At 39.1% G+C, this 16,894-nt stretch overlaps 1 protein-coding gene across 3 annotated transcripts in view; it reads right to left on the bottom strand.

Moving 5' to 3' along the window:
- The window catches only part of si:dkey-112m2.1 (transmembrane protein 132C), a 176,571-nt gene extending 165,235 nt beyond the window's left edge, over positions 1-11,336 (bottom strand). For 2 of the 3 annotated variants that reach the window (XM_039780113.1, XM_039780115.1), the window contains exons 1-2: positions 10,995-11,336; positions 10,330-10,521 (exon numbers count right to left, since the gene is read on the bottom strand). In XM_039780113.1, the coding sequence (XP_039636047.1) occupies positions 10,330-10,396 (67 nt within the window). In that variant the 5' untranslated portion in view covers positions 10,397-10,521; positions 10,995-11,336. The remainder of the gene's footprint in view (positions 1-10,329; positions 10,522-10,994) is intronic. The other variant, XM_039780114.1, reaches the window with a different exon arrangement.
- Positions 11,337-16,894: the final 5,558 nt, after the last annotated feature.

Genomic DNA, 16,894 nt, shown 5'->3' with positions numbered 1-16,894 from the left:
TAACTCAATGTATGCCTCGGTATTTTCATTTGAGTTGAGCAGCCCCACACCTGCCTGGCCTTTTTCAGTCGTCATCAATAATTGCCACAATATTCAACCCAGTCTCGTGGCAGTTCGTGAAATGGTCACGTTATTTAATCTATTGATTCGTGTTCACGGGGACGTTTTTGTCGTTTTTTTCGTGGTGGCCTGCTGTGAGACCGTGTTGCAATATAAGTTATTAGAAAACACAACTAAGGGAGCGACCACACTGAACACACTTGGGGAAAACAAAGTGCACCAATATGCCTATTAGGGCTGCAGCTATCGATTATTTTACTAATCGAGTATTCTACCGATTATTCCATTGATTAATCAAGTAATCGGATAAGAAATACTTTTGTGTTATTGAATAGCAATACTATACAATAGTTTGGTTTAATTTTCGGAAAAAGCAAAATTTTTATTGCCTACATTGCTTACAATATCATCTCTCAAAAAACTAAACATATTAAGTGCATTTAAGTGCCATATTACATTGTTATTAAAGACATTACATTTTTATGTCATGCAAAAACAACCTCAAACTAAGGCATACATTAAACATACATAAACATTACCTTAAGTTGTGCAACTTAACTTTCAGAACTATACGTTTCAACCTGAGACTGATCTGTATATAGGCCTATATGTAAATATTAGTTATACTCAACCTATTTTCATTTATATATTTGATTACAATGCTATACAGCTCTGTTACACTTATGCTAGTAGATCGTTGATCAGCTGTTTCTCCGTGAAGAGAGAGAGTGAGAGAAAATGGTGCGCAACAATCAGCTGTTTTCTCTTTAGATCAGATCGTGGTCACCACTACGTATTTTCTTGTCTTCGTTTTTGGTAGTTGTTGTGTTTGGTGTCGTTTCATCGTCCATATGACTGTGATTTACTTTTGTTGGGTCCGCTTCGTGGAATGGATGATTAAGTTAGACTCAATGTTTTCTGTTGAGATACTGAAGCACTGACGTCGTGCTATTATTGTGCTAAGCTAGTTTCATTTTGCAGTAGACATACTGTACAGAGTTTTCATTTGAATTACTTTTGAACTGATTCCAAACTTTGGACACTTTGTCGTTTTCTCTTAGCCCCTTACGCTCTTTCTTCGTTTTGTAATCAGTCTTCATGGCATGTGTCGACAGCAGCGTCAGCCCGGTGTGCGACAGTAATAATCCTCACGGTGGCCGGGAAGTGCAATGCAACATTACAAAGAATGAAACACTTTTACAAAGCTTGAGACAAATTTAATTTTGGAAAACAAATTTAATTTTAGAAAACAAATTAACATTTTGGAAAACAAATTTACATTTTGGAAAACAAATTTACATTTTAGAAAACAAATTTACATTTTAGAAAAACAAATTTACATTTTGGAAAAAAAAATAACATTTTGGAAAACAAATTTACATTTTAGAAAACAAATTAACATTTTGGAAAACAAATTTACATTTTAGAAAACAAATTTACATTTTGGAAAACAAAATAACATTTTAGAAAACAAATTTACATTTTAGAAAACAAATTAACAAGATGCAAAACACTTTTACCAGTCCTGAAACAAATTTACAAATGACAGATTCTTCACGGAAAGGGAATGTACCACATACCGGAAGTGATGAGGTGTTGTATACATGTCGCCTTGACTACCGGCAGTTATGGATCGAATGGCCAATAGAGCCGCCATCTTGGAACAGGGAGGCACCCCTTATATACTGTCTATGGGCCGCTTTAATGCATCAGCCAATGTAGGCAAAGGTCTAACGGAAATAAAATCACTATAAATCGTCAAAATCTCATGCGATGTTGTAGTTTTTTAAACAAAAAGACAAAGAGACTAATTAAGGTGTTAATACAAAGAATATTTATTATAATCAGTTCACAGATATGAGTACAAACGGAAACTTCACCCTTCTGAACTAAGAGGTTCTGCTTCAAAGTGAAGTTTAAACAGACTGAAATGTCCAGGCTCACTCCCCACTAATGATTCATTTATTTCTGCATGTAGTTATTCATTTAACGACTTAAAGTCATGTTTGAATCCACAGTCCGAGTCCCGCCAGACTCCCCTTTAGGAAACCTGTGATTTAAACTTCAGCAGGCTGTGACAGTCCGCCACGCTCAGTCCTGGATCTGATTCTCCCGGCTTCCCTTCCTCCAGCTGGCCCAGCAATACGCCTGGGTCTCCAGCTGCGTGGTGTCGTTTTGGCTCCCAGGAATGGGCAGTGAGCTCCAGGTCCTGCAGCTGCAGACGGACTCAGCTCCCCCGCTGTAAGCTTCGATCCGCCAGGTCGACACAGTTCCCCGTTTTTCCATGTTTCTGCTTCGGTCCGGCCATATAAAAAAAAACTCCAAAACACCCACCACACGTAAAGTCACCATAAACTTCATTCACGCCATATACTCAACAACACAAATTGATCTGTCACCAGCAACACCCACAACACCCTCATCATTCCGGTATGTGGTACATTCCCTTTCCGTGAAGAATCTGTCATTTGTAAATTGTTTCGGGACTTGTAAAATGTTTTGCATCTTGTTAAATTGTTTTCTAAAATGTAAATTTGTTTTCTAAAATGTAAATTTGTTTCTAAAAATGTTATTTTGTTTTCCAAAATGTAAATTTTTTTCAAAATGTAAATTTGTTTTCTAAAATGTAAATTTGTTTTCTAAAATGTTATTTTGTTTTCCAAAATGTAAATTTGTTTTCTAAAATGTAAATTTGTTTTCTAAAATGCAAATTTGTTTTCAAAATGTAATTTTGTTTTCCTAAATGTAAATTTGTTTTTAAAATGTTATTTTGTTTTCCAAAATGTAAATTTGTTTTCTAAAATGTAAATTGTTTTCTAAAATGTAAATTTGTTTTCTAAAATGTTATTTTGTTTTCCAAAATGTAAATTTGTTTTCTAAAATGTAAATTTGTTTCCAAAATGTAAATTTGTCTTGAGCTTTGTAAAAGTGTTTCATTCTTTGTAATGTTGCATTGCACTTCCCGACCGTAATCTCGTGCGGAAACACCGTGAGCGATACAACGCTGGTAACATTAATTAAACGAAGCTTCGAGGCAAATCGTTTTGCATCGAGGAGTAATCAAATTATTCACGTTACTCAAGGAATCGTTTCAGCCCTAATACCTGTAATTTGAATTCCCTGCACAGAGATAAGTGCCGGACTGTCCTTGTACAGTACAATCAATCTGCAACATCAAAGTCATTTCCTGTCAATCACTTAGCTTGCACAGCTAATGACATCAGCTAATGCCATTAGCTAAATAAGGGGGAAAACCCCTCAGCATTTCAGTTACTCTCCAAGCCTGACACTGTTTATGCCATTCTCTGCTGATGAAACAGCCATTTTTTTCTTTACCACAGACATAATGCAACAAAGACCCACTTCAGTTTGTATTAAATTTGATTGGATGGAAAAAGCCTTGGAGCTATGAGGTGTGTTCCTGCTTGTATTTGAACTTTGGATGCTCAGAGCGTTTCTCCAAAAAACACAAGGTCTGCCAGGTGGATGAAAAGGGGGTATCAGCAGGGGGCAAGATTTGCCTCAAATGCACAAAATCAATTAAAAAATGTTCTGTGCCAAAAAGGCCTTTAGTCTCAGCACCACTAAGAAGAGTGGCTTCTCTGGGTTATCCAGGCATAGTCTCGCTTTGCCAGACCCTCCTCAAAAGCGTGCTGAAGGAGGGTCTGGCTACTCCACAAAGCATTCTGGGATGGTTGGAAAACGTGCTCTGGTTTAATGGCATTTCCTTAAACCAATCAGAATTGTCATGGGCGGTGCTAAGCTCCACACGGAGCCGCTGCAAAATAGTCATGTGAGAGAAAACTCAGATTGGCTGCAGATATCTGAGGAGTAGTCAACAATAGTCCTCATAAATCCACCGAATTTAAAATTCCAGCACAAAGAAAAGAAAGGATATAGACTATCCAGGCATGACTCATATACTGTATGCCTGTGTTAGAATTTAACTTGTTTCCTGATTAATATTTCACTTAAGATTTAAGGATGATGCAATACACAACTCAACAAATAGTCTTTATATTATATCAAATAGTTAGGTTTTTCTCCAAATTCAATACTGTATTTCCATGTTTGCCATCCTGCTGTCAGGGGAGAAAGCATGTCAACTTAACCCTGTTACATTACATTTATACTAATAACAGAAACGTTATATAATGCTGTCTCGTTTATTTTTATATCAACATAACGTGAAAATGTTGTTGTTTTTTTGGTTATGTTTAGGCACGCAGAATCAATCATCTCTTACCATGAGGTCCATCTGCTGCATCCTGTTGTAGCTATTCAGCAACACTCTCACTATCTTCTATTAGTCTAGTCTTGTGGACCTTGTAAAAAAAATAAAAATTCATAGTCCTAAAAAATAGCAGTTGAGTAAGTTATCTGTATTACAGCTGGTGGTGGAAAATGGTATTCATAATCTATCATCATAATAGCTACTGATTTTCTTTTACATATTGGGATTTTCTGTCCTCTTGGTAATTTTTTGTATTGTCTTCCTCAATAAAATCAGATATTTCCCAAATTGTAGTTCAGTGGCTGGTTTGATGTACCAAAAGACTGTGTCATGCGAAATGTATCGCTTGCAGTGAAAAACCGATCATCCATATCTGTAGTACCACTCGGTTCCCACAAATCTTTTTAGCCTCTTTTACCTTATTCTTTTGGTTTTTAAATGTCATTCAATTAACTTTACTGCAGACCCATTACATGGTAGCTTTTTAAAGCATACAAAAGTTTTTGGGTTTGTACTACACATTTTACTTAACACTGTTCTTTACCTGACCTTTCACTTTATGACTTGTGTCTGTGTGTTATGAACCATATAATATGACATATGGCTCCCTGGTGCAGAGTTTCCCTCTGCTGCTCACTGGAGCCTTGTGTAAAATACAGTGACATACGGGGGAAGCCAGTCTTCATCTATCACTTTATAATACCGCATTAATTCAGTGATGCTACATTTCTGCACTGGATTTGGCAAAATTGTTATTACATTTTTGTTTGTCGAGAGGGCTTTTGCTTTACAGACAAAGTGTGTGTTCTTTTCAGTGTAATAAACTTTGACTTTGCCTCTGGAAAGTCAAACGCTTTGTTCTGCTGTTAGAAAGACCCATGATGTTTAAGAGGGCGACTCAATTTTAGCTTCCCAGTTGAGGCCTCCAGTGACAAGTATCCTAGTGCTTGTTTTATGGTAATGAACATTACAGCTCATAGAAATGCCTTTTGGACCATTTAAGGAGAAAACAAGAGTGAAAAACGAAGAGAGGGGGGGACCCATTTTTCATAAAGGTTTTCTGCAAAATCAGCTTATTATCAGCCTATTGCTACCCAGAAGCACCCAGCCCTGCCAACCTCCCAGAGGGAAACCAGGAGATGCTCAAAGCCAACAAGTAATATCCCAGGAGACTTTGCTCTCCTGGTGGAAAACGCCAGTTTGGATTTCACAGCCTTTGTGTTTGCAGGGTTACTCCGGGCTCTTCCTCTCTCCTAACATTGGCATGAGATAATCTGTTTAAAGTTTCAAGTTTTCTGCCTGTTTCGTCAGTAGACTGTTAAACACTTGCTGTGGAAACTGTCCACAGAATGACCTCAGTTGTGTGAAATCCACTGCAGCCTTTTAAAAGTGTACAGATGTAGCAGCACTAGTAAATCCCCCCTAAATTTTGGTAATCTCTTCTTTTGAAAAACAGAATTGACCCGTTCCCTGTTTGAAGCATGAGTTTACTTAAGTATCAGTTGATTGATGGTGATTTTAAAAATGATGGAAACGTTTTAAGGAAATCATTCAAACTGAAGTGTGTGGAAACAAAAGCCTTTTCAAATTGGAGCAAGCATTTCAGAAGCATTACCTTCAAGTGAAAGAATATTCATTAAAATAACAATGCAGTGCAGCTGGAACGGTTAACAGGGACAATTCATTTACTTGATTAGTTGGTGCCAGGGACAAAGCAAGACTAAAAACATCCCTGAACTTTGACGAACCAACCACACTCAACAACCTCCAACAGCACAATCATGATAGTCAATAATAAAGCTGAATTGACTAAAAGGCCTGATGGAAGATATTGTGGAAATAGCATCAAAGCTTACTGTGTTACAGTATGCAGGGCTGATCACATGGAACTTGCTAATGGGGCTCATTAACTCTTTATTCATTAATCACCCAGCAGATATTAACTTTCCGCTGTGTATATTACAGATGTATGGCATTCAGGCTTCACCCTACAAGTCCTACAAACCATACAACAATATGTATTTTTTTTTCATTCCCTCTAATACGAACCATAGAAGCATTTCATAAGTTAGCGCCCCTAGTAGTTGCAGAAAATACGACCCACAGGAGCGGTTTTCTGTTCTAATACCTAAATGCATGGTCACACTTTTAAACATGTCGTTAACGTTGTGTAACGGTCGCAGTTTGGTTACATTTAGGCATAAAAACTATTTAGTAAGGTTTAAAAAAAAACTTAACTTCCGGTTATGCATGTAACACAGAATGTGACGTAGTTCACAGTGGCGGTTTTAGACTATTTCAAATGGAGGGGCCACATGCGATTTTAGGGGTAGCAAATATATTAATAAGCACCACCAAGTAGGCCTGTAACAATTAACAATTATGAAATAAGGCTTAATATTACGGGGGCACTGGCCAACCTTGAACCACCACTGGTAGTTCAGTTTGTTTCGTAAAGTTAACAAAAAGCTCTATTTTTAAAACAGGACACGAGCCCCGGTCTCTTGGGTGAAAGACCTGTGTTTGTTTGACCCATCCAACGCCCTCCTTACGTGTAATTTGGCACTCTTATACTTAGTCACCTTGCTGCCTATTTTGCTCCCCCATAATAAAGGTAGGCCACTAGAGGGCTCTACAACTATAAAGGTAAATATGAGTTGTAATTGCTACTTGAACAAACGACTTCTGGGAGCGCTTTTCTGGGGAGGTTCCACCTGACGAAGGACAAACCTGAAGCCAAATGACAAATGATTCAATTTGCTGTTCACATTAGTAAAACACTGCATTCTTTGTGATCTCTGTTTTTTATTTTATGTTAAAATATTCAAGAAGAAACAAGTGGAGAAACTGGAGCAACACTATACTCAATATAATATATATTCAATAGGCAGACAACAGTTATTATGCATTAAAAACCCAGCCCAGTATCGTAGTTCATATTAGACCTCAGGATTTGCCAACATTCAGTTCTGATGCAGGAAGTAATGTGCCCTTTATGTAGAGAGGCAGGAAGTGAGGGTTTGGAGGTCGGAGTGCTAGATTAGCGTTTAGTGTGTTTGACTTTCACTCAGGTGACCAGAGTTTACCGCCCTTCACAGACATGCAGTAAATGTTTTTTTATTCATCCCCTAACCACTATCTTTCCCCGACCTTAACGACATCATACTTACCAAGCACAGATACTTTTGAAAGCAGCATGTGAAATATTTTAAAATTGGACGTAAAAAAAACAACTTTGCTGTTAAACGTAATTTCGAGGTTTTGCAGAATCATCCAATAACAGTGTTCTTGTCTGGCAATAGGGTTTAATAAACAATGGTTTTATTAGCATCCTGTGCTATCTATAGCACTCTAAGTAATTAAACTCTGGTGTTTAGGTTATAACAAAATGAAAATGGCTAAACACAGTGGAGATCTGAAATTACCAGTTGTCAAATGCCTTTGGCTACTGTTATTTTGGTTAGGTTTCTGTGTGTGTGTGTGTGTGTGTGTGTGTAAGAGAGAGAGAGAGAAACCATGATAGCTGCTATTAAATTAAGGTAAATGTAAATGTTTTTTGGTTTTGTAACTTTTCAACTTTACATCACAATCCACTCTGACCGGGGCCCACACACATAGAAAAGAGCAGGCAAGCTCCAAGTGGGAATCCTCCCACTCTTGTTAAGCACAGTGCCATTTATCCCAGGCCTTCAAATACTTTTGTGAGCAGGTGATGAAAACTATAGACAATTATAGATATAGAGAGAGATATATATCCTTTTTTATACCTCACTTACGCAATTTTGGGTTGCCACATTCTTAACCAAATATAAGTAAATGATCCCTTTGGCCGGTGCATTATTATTAACGTTATAAAGTTGTTAATAACAAAGTCTGCAACTTTTATAAGTTTGCCTCACTGTGAAGTGGTAACTAGGCAATTTTTCACTCATGAAACTTTTCTATCTGAGTAAGAGATGACAATCCTTCAATCTGTCATGTTTAAAAACGGCATTACATCCTATAGCATGCCAGGTATATGGAGTGTTTCCAAATGATGGCCAGTTTGCCAGTATGAGTGTGTGTAGGTATACTCTGCAGTGTGTGCCTGTCAGTGTGTGTGTCTCAAAGAGACAACCTGGAACCTCTCTGTGAAAGCAATCAGATGGCTGGAGAGTTATAATATCCTCTGAGACTCTGCACACCAGGGGGTTGACTGACAGGATGGAATCTGTTTTTTCCCCCTACTTCCACTTTCACCTGCAAAGATTAAGTGGCTGACAAGAACCAACGAGATATGGATCAATCTTTGGCCCACCTGTATATTTGTGAAGTGGCTTTAATCTGGTGAAAAGAGCCACTCAACTGATTTTTTTCCTCCCCCAATACATATATTCTGATAAACTATTTTCATTTATAATAGCATTTACTTATCAACTTGATTGCCGAAATTCACTAGAAATAATTTCTACCAACAGGTTGGTTAAAACAAATCCAGCATTTAACCAGAATCACCCAGAATTCCATCTTTTAATATTATAATATAACTGTGTTGCATGCACAACTCTGCTCTGGTAAATCTGAGCGATGTTTACAGCGGAGAGTTTGGGTAATCATTTTAATATGAACCTCTGTTTTCACTTCCACATTAGCAGAAGTGGGTTATAACGAGTTAATTCACTCCATTTCATGTACTAATGGTTAGACATTTTGGTAAATACACGCGTTAGATGAGAATAGTGATAACACCCACGTCTGTCCGTCAAATACAGAAGCTACAGACAGGAGAGCTTACCGTATTAGCTCAAAGACTGGAAACAGGAGCAATGCATGTCTCTGTTCAAAGGTTAAAAAAATGTGCCCACCAGCACACTTAGAGCTCACTAATTAAGATGTTGTATCTTCTTGGTTTAATCAATACAAAAACAGAAGTGTAAAAACGTTCACTCTTCATGGGGGGTTATGTGCAGGACTGTATTTCTTGGCCGTGTTCAGTGAATTCCTTGTGTGTCCTATCGTCACCATGAAGTTGATTATTATAAAGTAACTGTACTTTTACTTAAGCACAGTTTGTGGCTTCTCTACCCACCTCTGCAAATAAGTGCCTCAGATAATACGGCTGAACTGGCTGTTTGTTTTCAGTCTGTCAAATAATCTGGCTGGTCTGGTTGCTAATGGACCCAGGTTTAGCGAGGCTGCCCAGATCACAGCAGTAACATTTTTAAATGAAATGTGACCATAACCAAATAGAAGGATGGGTAAAACTACACAAATAACATAAGAAATTTCCCATAAATACACACAGTAGATTAAGTATTTATCCATCATCTAACAATGACAAAGATATCTGTCTTCAATTAGTCAGAGCCAAGTGAAAAAGGGTACTTTTCATCGCCTTTGATTGGCAGGAAAACAGCGAGGACGAAAACACATGATGTTTCCTACATATGCGTATTTTTGTAATCACAGGTCTGCACAAGCCCACACATCTTGCAAAAACACGTAACACCCGAACATCCACATTCTCACAGGCAAATATATACACGCTAAAACGTAACCACGTGCAGGTGCACACGCTCAAAAACACACACAGATAGATATTTTCCACACACACCAAGTGCACAACTGCTCAAACTTAGTGAAAAGGTGCACTTCTCTTTTTCTGGGTTGTGTCTGCAGCCTGTTGTTATTCCTGGTGCTCTGCAGTGCCATGCTCATATACTGCATCCAATTTAAGTGGTGCTACACAACACCCAAACCCACACACTCCCTAGGCAACTGTCACAGTTCATTCATGTTAATATTAAAGTCATTTTGTATTCTGCCATAGCAGCTTACAGCTAATTACATGTCTCATAAATCATATGTGTCCTCTTGGCTGAATGGAAATAATTAGCATTTGATTAAAAGTTCCACACTGAATACAATCACTCTAAGGTTGATGCATTTATAGTGTCTCATATTGTGACCATTATCTTTCATCTGCATAATTCTTGTTCGGGCCGTATGGACACAAGTGTTTACTGGCATTAGCTGAGGTTTCTCTGGGGTCTTACCTGTGCACAGGAGAAGCGCGGTGAGTCCCACGCAGCGGAGCGGCCCCACGTCTCGCCGTGGACTCATGTTTATTCGGGTAGGGGCTGCTGGATAACTTCCTCAGCGGAAAGCTGCACAAGTTTGCACGCAATTTATCCTCTGTGAGCAGTTCTCCATTTCAAACAAAACAGCTGTATTCCGTGCGACACCACCTGCCATCACAGACATGAACGCACGGTCAGTAGGCTACCATGCCTTAAAAACACACTTATGGTGGGCTAGAAGAGAAATCCACATCTGTCGATTCTTTTTTACTCCAAAAATGTATAGGCTACAGCACATGGACGTTAATTCATCAACTTCTCATATGCCTCTTTCTGGCTGATCTCATTCCTCACGGTACGTGTTGATTTAATTGTTAATTTCTGAGGATAAAACAGGTGCCTCCGGGGTGCGTAAAACAAACCGTGTGTCACCAATCTCACCCTACAGCACCCAGGATGTTTAATATTTTGCAAATTTGTGCTGAACGAGTCAAAAATTGTAGGATCTTGTTCGTCTTTCTCTCTGATTCTGGGCTTTGCACACTTGTAAAACAACCACTACAGGCTACAAAAAGCAACATTATGGAATTAGGAATAATTATGTGAAATTGATGCAGTGTATATGTTTCTTTGCTTCTTACCATATTTCTCGTATAGCACAGGATTCGGCGCTGCGTTCTCATCCAATACTGACATTAAAATACACCCGTCTCTTCATCCAGGCTGGAATAATGTCATCAACGATACGAGCAAAAAAAGTCCTCAACAATCTCTGTTTTTTAAAGACATCTCATAACACGCGCAGCTATTTGTTTTTCTTCCTCTTCTTCTTTTCCATAGAGTGGTGGTTCGACAGCGATCCACATCACCTGGCAAGTGACATGTGAGCACATGCGATATCTGGCAAATAGTCCTCCAACTTTCCGTGCGATGGAGACGCGTGCACAGTGGATCCAGGAGCTGTTGCCGCTCTGCAGCCTGTGGCTGTGTGGACACGGACAGTGCTGGTGCTGAAACTGAGGATGGGACGCGCACTCCCGGCTGGATTGGCAAATTAGAGGGTTTACGGGCGTCACGTCAGCAAGTATTATGCCATCCAATTTCCGGCTCATATCACAACGGGATCGCGCTTTTTTTTTGTCCCAAAACCTTTGGAAAAGGAAAGTTGACGGCAAATTAGAATGGGGCTCCAGAACCACACCACATATTTTCAATTACATGTTGGGTGAAATGGTGAAAATGAGCATAAGACTGCGACTCCACAGGTATATAATAATCTCAATTTAAACGGTAGAAAACGACCACTCTATCAGGTGTATAATACAGCATGGAGCAGCATTATTTTAACACTGTTTTAAATAATCAAATAATAAAGAGAAGCTCGGCATATGGAGCTCTCTGTCATATACACTTCCAGTATAATCCACAATATAGGCCTATAACAGAACAGAAACAACCAGAAATCTGAGGTCCAATGCATTCTCATGATTAAATTGCTCTAAACTCAGGTTAGAGTGGTTATCAATGACATAAAGCAGCACACATTACATTTTTATTTTACCACTCCCATAACCTGTATGGATCATTAGTGTCCATTGAGTGAAGAGAGGAGTGGAGCAGTGCAACCTGTTGTGCCACGGCTCGTTCATGAGAACCAACAGTGCCACCTATGGGGCACCTCTGACTGCAAGCTGCTGCCCTCAGTCAGCTTCATGACTCATGAATCAGGAAATACTGCATAAATACCAGTTGTCTTCAAGTACAACTGTGGGCTGAACATGGTGATATGCAGAAAGGAGCAGTCACTGCTTAAAGCTGAGGTAGGCACTTTATTTGTAGCATCATTTGGGGGCAAACATTCCATTATAACCTTTCAGCATATTGTTATTCAGATAGACTTCTGCATTTCCTCTTGGCTCTGTATTCAGCCTTTAGGTAATCTAACCGTGACGGGAGACTTTGGTCAATCACAGGTCATTTCAGAGAGAGAGAGAACGTTCCTATTGGCTGTTCTGCGCATTCGTTGCCCGTGCGAAAAAGAAGTGGGAGTTGCAGAAGAGGTTAACCTAGTCTCGCATTGCCAGACCTTCCTCCACAGTGCTGCGTAGGAGGGTCTGGCTAGTCCACACAGCATTCCGGGATGGGAGAAAAACATGCTCTGGTTTATTGGCATTTCTTTAAACCAATCACAATTGTCTTGGGCTGTGCTAAGCGCCGAGCAGAGCCACGGTGCTGCTGCAAAATAGCCTCTGGAAGGAACTTGTTTTGGTGGAACATGTGTACGTTCAAAGGTTGTTTTAGTCGTGGAACAGAAAACTCAGATTGGACAGATAGTCTAGCTAGCTGTCTGGATTTACCCTGCAGAGATCTGAGGAGCAGTTAAATAGTCCTCATAAATCCACCGGAGTTTAAAATTCCAACACAAAGAATGCGGAAGGTAACGGACATCTTAAAACGGACATCCGAAAAGAGTGACATCCGTCCAAATGAGAGCAATCCCGGAAGTGGAATGTCATGGATATTGACTAAGGCTAACCTGACGCGTCATTGGAAACTGTTTGGAAAAGGGCAGGCACTTTCAAAAAAATATCTGGCAGGTGATTGGATGATTTGCTCTATCACGTCTGCCGTGGTTGTTTTGAACAAACAGTCATGTCCATCACACTCACCTAAACCATGCCCCCATAGCTGGCAGTAGCTCGTCGCCGGACACTGATTGGTTTGGTCTGCTGCTGTTGGGACACAAACACATAACTTGAAGCCTGACAAGATTTATTTTCGTGTGACATGTGATCCCGTGATTTTCGCATGATTTTACGAGAATTCAACTGCCATGCAAGGTAAGAAAGAGGTCTCCCTCTTTGTCAAATTCTGGTGTTTTTTTTTTTTGCATTCTGCCTACTGCAGCTTTAAGTGGCATCCAGACAAACAATAGAAACATGTATCTAATGTATATGCTGGGATAGACAAAATAAAATGAACGCCTCAAATAGGAAGTCAATACAAAGTTGGTCATTGTCTCTCTGTAACGTTTATTAATATAGTTCAGAAGTTTCACAAAAATAAGGTAAAAATCAGAAGAACAGAAAAAGAAGAGCAATATATGGCAGTAGTACAATTACTATATTATAGGGGTATTTTGGTTATTACTTCCATAAAGTTGGGGGGTTTACAAGAGACAGATTGTGTTTAGTAATGTTTTAAAGTGATGCAACAGAGACCAAGATATCCTGACTTTCATCTCTAGTATGTGTCAAACTGTGGATCCTATAAATCCCATGATGGCAGCTCAATAGCGTCTTTCATTAAACCCTCCCTGCCTCCTAAATGCCCGTTCAATCCCTGCACCTCCAGTAATTTAGGCTTTCTGTTAAAAGTGTTAAGTGTCAAGCTCAAGACAAGATAACCCTCATAACACCATCAACTGTTTTCACAGGCTTAGCAGCAGTGGTGGAAGAAGTACTCACATCTTTAACTTAAGTAAAAGTAGAAATATCACAGTTTAGAAATACTCCGAAGCAAGTAAAAGTACAGAAGCTTTAGCATCAAAATATACTTAAAGCACTACAAGTATTCATTATGCAGAATGGTCCATTTAAGAATAATATATCATATTACTAGATTAGTGATGCATTAATGTTATGTTAAGCATTACTAATGTTATAGCTGGTAAAGGTGGAGCTAATTTAAAGTACTTTATATACTGCTGAGTATCTTAATCCATAGTTATGTATTAGTTGATTGATATCTTTGTAATAATAATCTGAATCTGCAAAGTAACCATTGGTGTCAAATCAATGTGGGCGAGTAAAAAATACAATATTGGCTTCCAAACTGTAGTAAGTTGGCCTATAAAGTATGAAATGGAAATACTCAAGTAAAGTACAAGTGCCAGTAAAGTACAGGTACCTCAAAACTGCACAGTAATTAAGTAAATGTACTAACTTACATTCCATCTCTGCTAAGTATTACCAACCATAAAGTAAATAAAAAGGTACAATGGTATAGTAATATATATAAAAAAAGAAGTGTATTATAATCCATCCATCCATCCATCCCTTCAGAGAACGATGTAACACAGCTGTTGGTGGTTTTGCTTTCTCTGCACCCTGCTGGGTGAAAAGCCTCAATCTGCCAGCATACACGCCCGCTACTCCTAAGGAGGAACGTGAACAAGCCACAATGGGACACAAAAACCAATGACACTTTGAAAGGCAGCCAGAGGAGCCACCCTGCAGCTGAGGCCTCTCTACAACAGCACTAAACACCAATTACAGGCCATCAGCGGCGGAGTGGAGGAACCCTGTGGGTTTGGAAGAGAGAGAAAGCTTCCTCCTTCATCTTCTTGTCTTCTTCATGCTTTTCGCTCCACCACCACCATTCAAGTAGAATGAGATATCAAAGGAGAAACAAATTTCCATCTCAAATGACCGCACTCCAGGAAGGCCTCCCTTAACACATATCCGATTCTTGGAGTTGACATAAAATATGGATTGTGCGTGTTATTGTTGCTGTTTTATATACAGTTCTGACTTCCATAATTACTTCTGATTTCAGCTGCTTTCTTGGATCTGGGCCTGCCACTCAAGCTGACAATCCAAATATATAATTATTATGTTTCCTGCACAATATTTATGGAACCCAGTGTGTGTTCCGCAACACGTTATTACTTAAAAGTTGAGGTCTGAGTAATGCTAAGTGAAGGCTTTGCACAGAGAGAGAGAGTGACAGAACGTGGTTAATAATACTAATGTCAAACAGCAGCTATCAAAACAGTGTCACCAGCTGAAAGCATGTTTTTTAAATGATTTCTTACATCATCAGGATATCAAATTGGCTTCTGCCCCTTATTTTTACAGGCTATGCTTCTGCCCACTTCAACTTGTTTTCCTTATACTTCTATTTCTTTTCACATATCTCTCTTCTCTCTTACTTGATTCTACAGTCAGAAATATTCTGAGAACGCCATGGCTCTGACCTCTACTATCCTCCCTGGCTGCTTGTAATGTTGGTGATCTAAGAGCTTAATTTTATTGCAGTCAGTATAAGTTTTACTGATGAGAACATTAGCTGCGTGCCTAAAATACAAAAATGTTAAATGTCTGTCTTGAGCAACAGTGAAGGAACTTTTTCTCCTTTGTGTTTTGTTGCTCAATAATTTTTTTACAAGACAGAAGACATACTGTATATATCCATTTTTTGTAAATACCCAAGACCCTTTTGACCCGTTGTATTCCTTTATTTAACTATTTTCTGATTCTCTGTCTGGAACTATTTGTCCAATTCAGACATAACTTACAGTACTGCCGCAAAAGACATGAACATAAGGTACACGCTGCAGTTTATTTCACAGGACTTAAGTCCTGTAGCCTGTTTCACCTAATAGTTCCCACAGTGAGGGTTTAATAAGCTACTGATGAGGGAGGCAGAAATAGACTTAAAACAGATTATTTGATGGCAGTGTTAGAGGAGGGGAAAGACTCGGCGTGACCCCACGCAGACACAGAATCCTGGGTGTGAAATTTAAACTGGCATCTACCTCCTGGTGAGCAGAGTCCCATGGGGTGTCACTTTGTTGGCCCTGAGCGTCTCTTGCTTTTGCTCTGGTATGGGTTGTTACAGCTGCAAGCTCCTTGGCAGTTGCTCAGCTTGCAACGTGGTGAGAAGTTTATACTGTAGAAGGAGCTTACTTTGTAGAAATCTGTCATAGAAAAGAAATCTCTCAATTTTCTCTTCTCTTAATTACACATAGGGTTTTGTAAGAGGCATGCGCAGAGAGCTGAACTGTAAACGGTGTCACGGACCAGAACGTCCTCACCCAGAAAATGACTGTATAGGTCGATTGTGCAAGCAGCTCTTAACGATCGATATTTACGTTTCTTGTTAGGCGGCGACCTCTCGTGGCTGTAGTAATTCTCTGGAGAGCAAAAGAGAAAGCGAGGTGACAAAGTATAAGAGCACCAAATTCCACATTAGCAGGTAGGTTAGTGGATCGGTCAAACAAACTCAGGACTTTCACTCAAGAGACCGGGGTTTGTGTCTCATGTGAAACCATAAGTCAAGTCACTTTTTCAAATTAACCGAGTTTTATGGACTTTAGTCCGTGACTAAATGACGTCTGTGATGTCACGTTACGTCCTCATTTTAGTATTTTTACGTGACTCATTTGAAGCTAATACCTGATTAACCCTAAAGTATTTTTGTTGCCTAAACCTAAGTAGTTTTACACCATTTCACAACGTTATGTCTTAATATCTGCGCCCGTTACGTTAAATAGAACGTTCACATGATTTACTTTTTTTGCACGGACGGCGAAAGTGCCCACTGAACTGACTTTCCAACAGTAGTCAAGTGTGGAAACTCCAGAGTTACACTTGTGTTATTAAATCACACTCCAACAAGCGCAGTATAAATCTAATAAAGTTTTTTACACACACAAAATTAAAGCTAGTTGATGTCTTCCCTCTCAGATTCTGCATTTTTATATTTGTATTGGTTGTGCAGAAAACCAAACTTACATGGTACTTTTCCTGCCATTTTA

This window comes from Perca fluviatilis, chromosome 17, assembly GCF_010015445.1.
Source record: "Perca fluviatilis chromosome 17, GENO_Pfluv_1.0, whole genome shotgun sequence".
Taxonomy (NCBI): domain Eukaryota; kingdom Metazoa; phylum Chordata; class Actinopteri; order Perciformes; family Percidae; genus Perca; species Perca fluviatilis.
The sequence above is the reverse complement of the archived record's forward strand: the minus strand, read 5'-3'. Positions and strand labels throughout refer to the sequence as shown.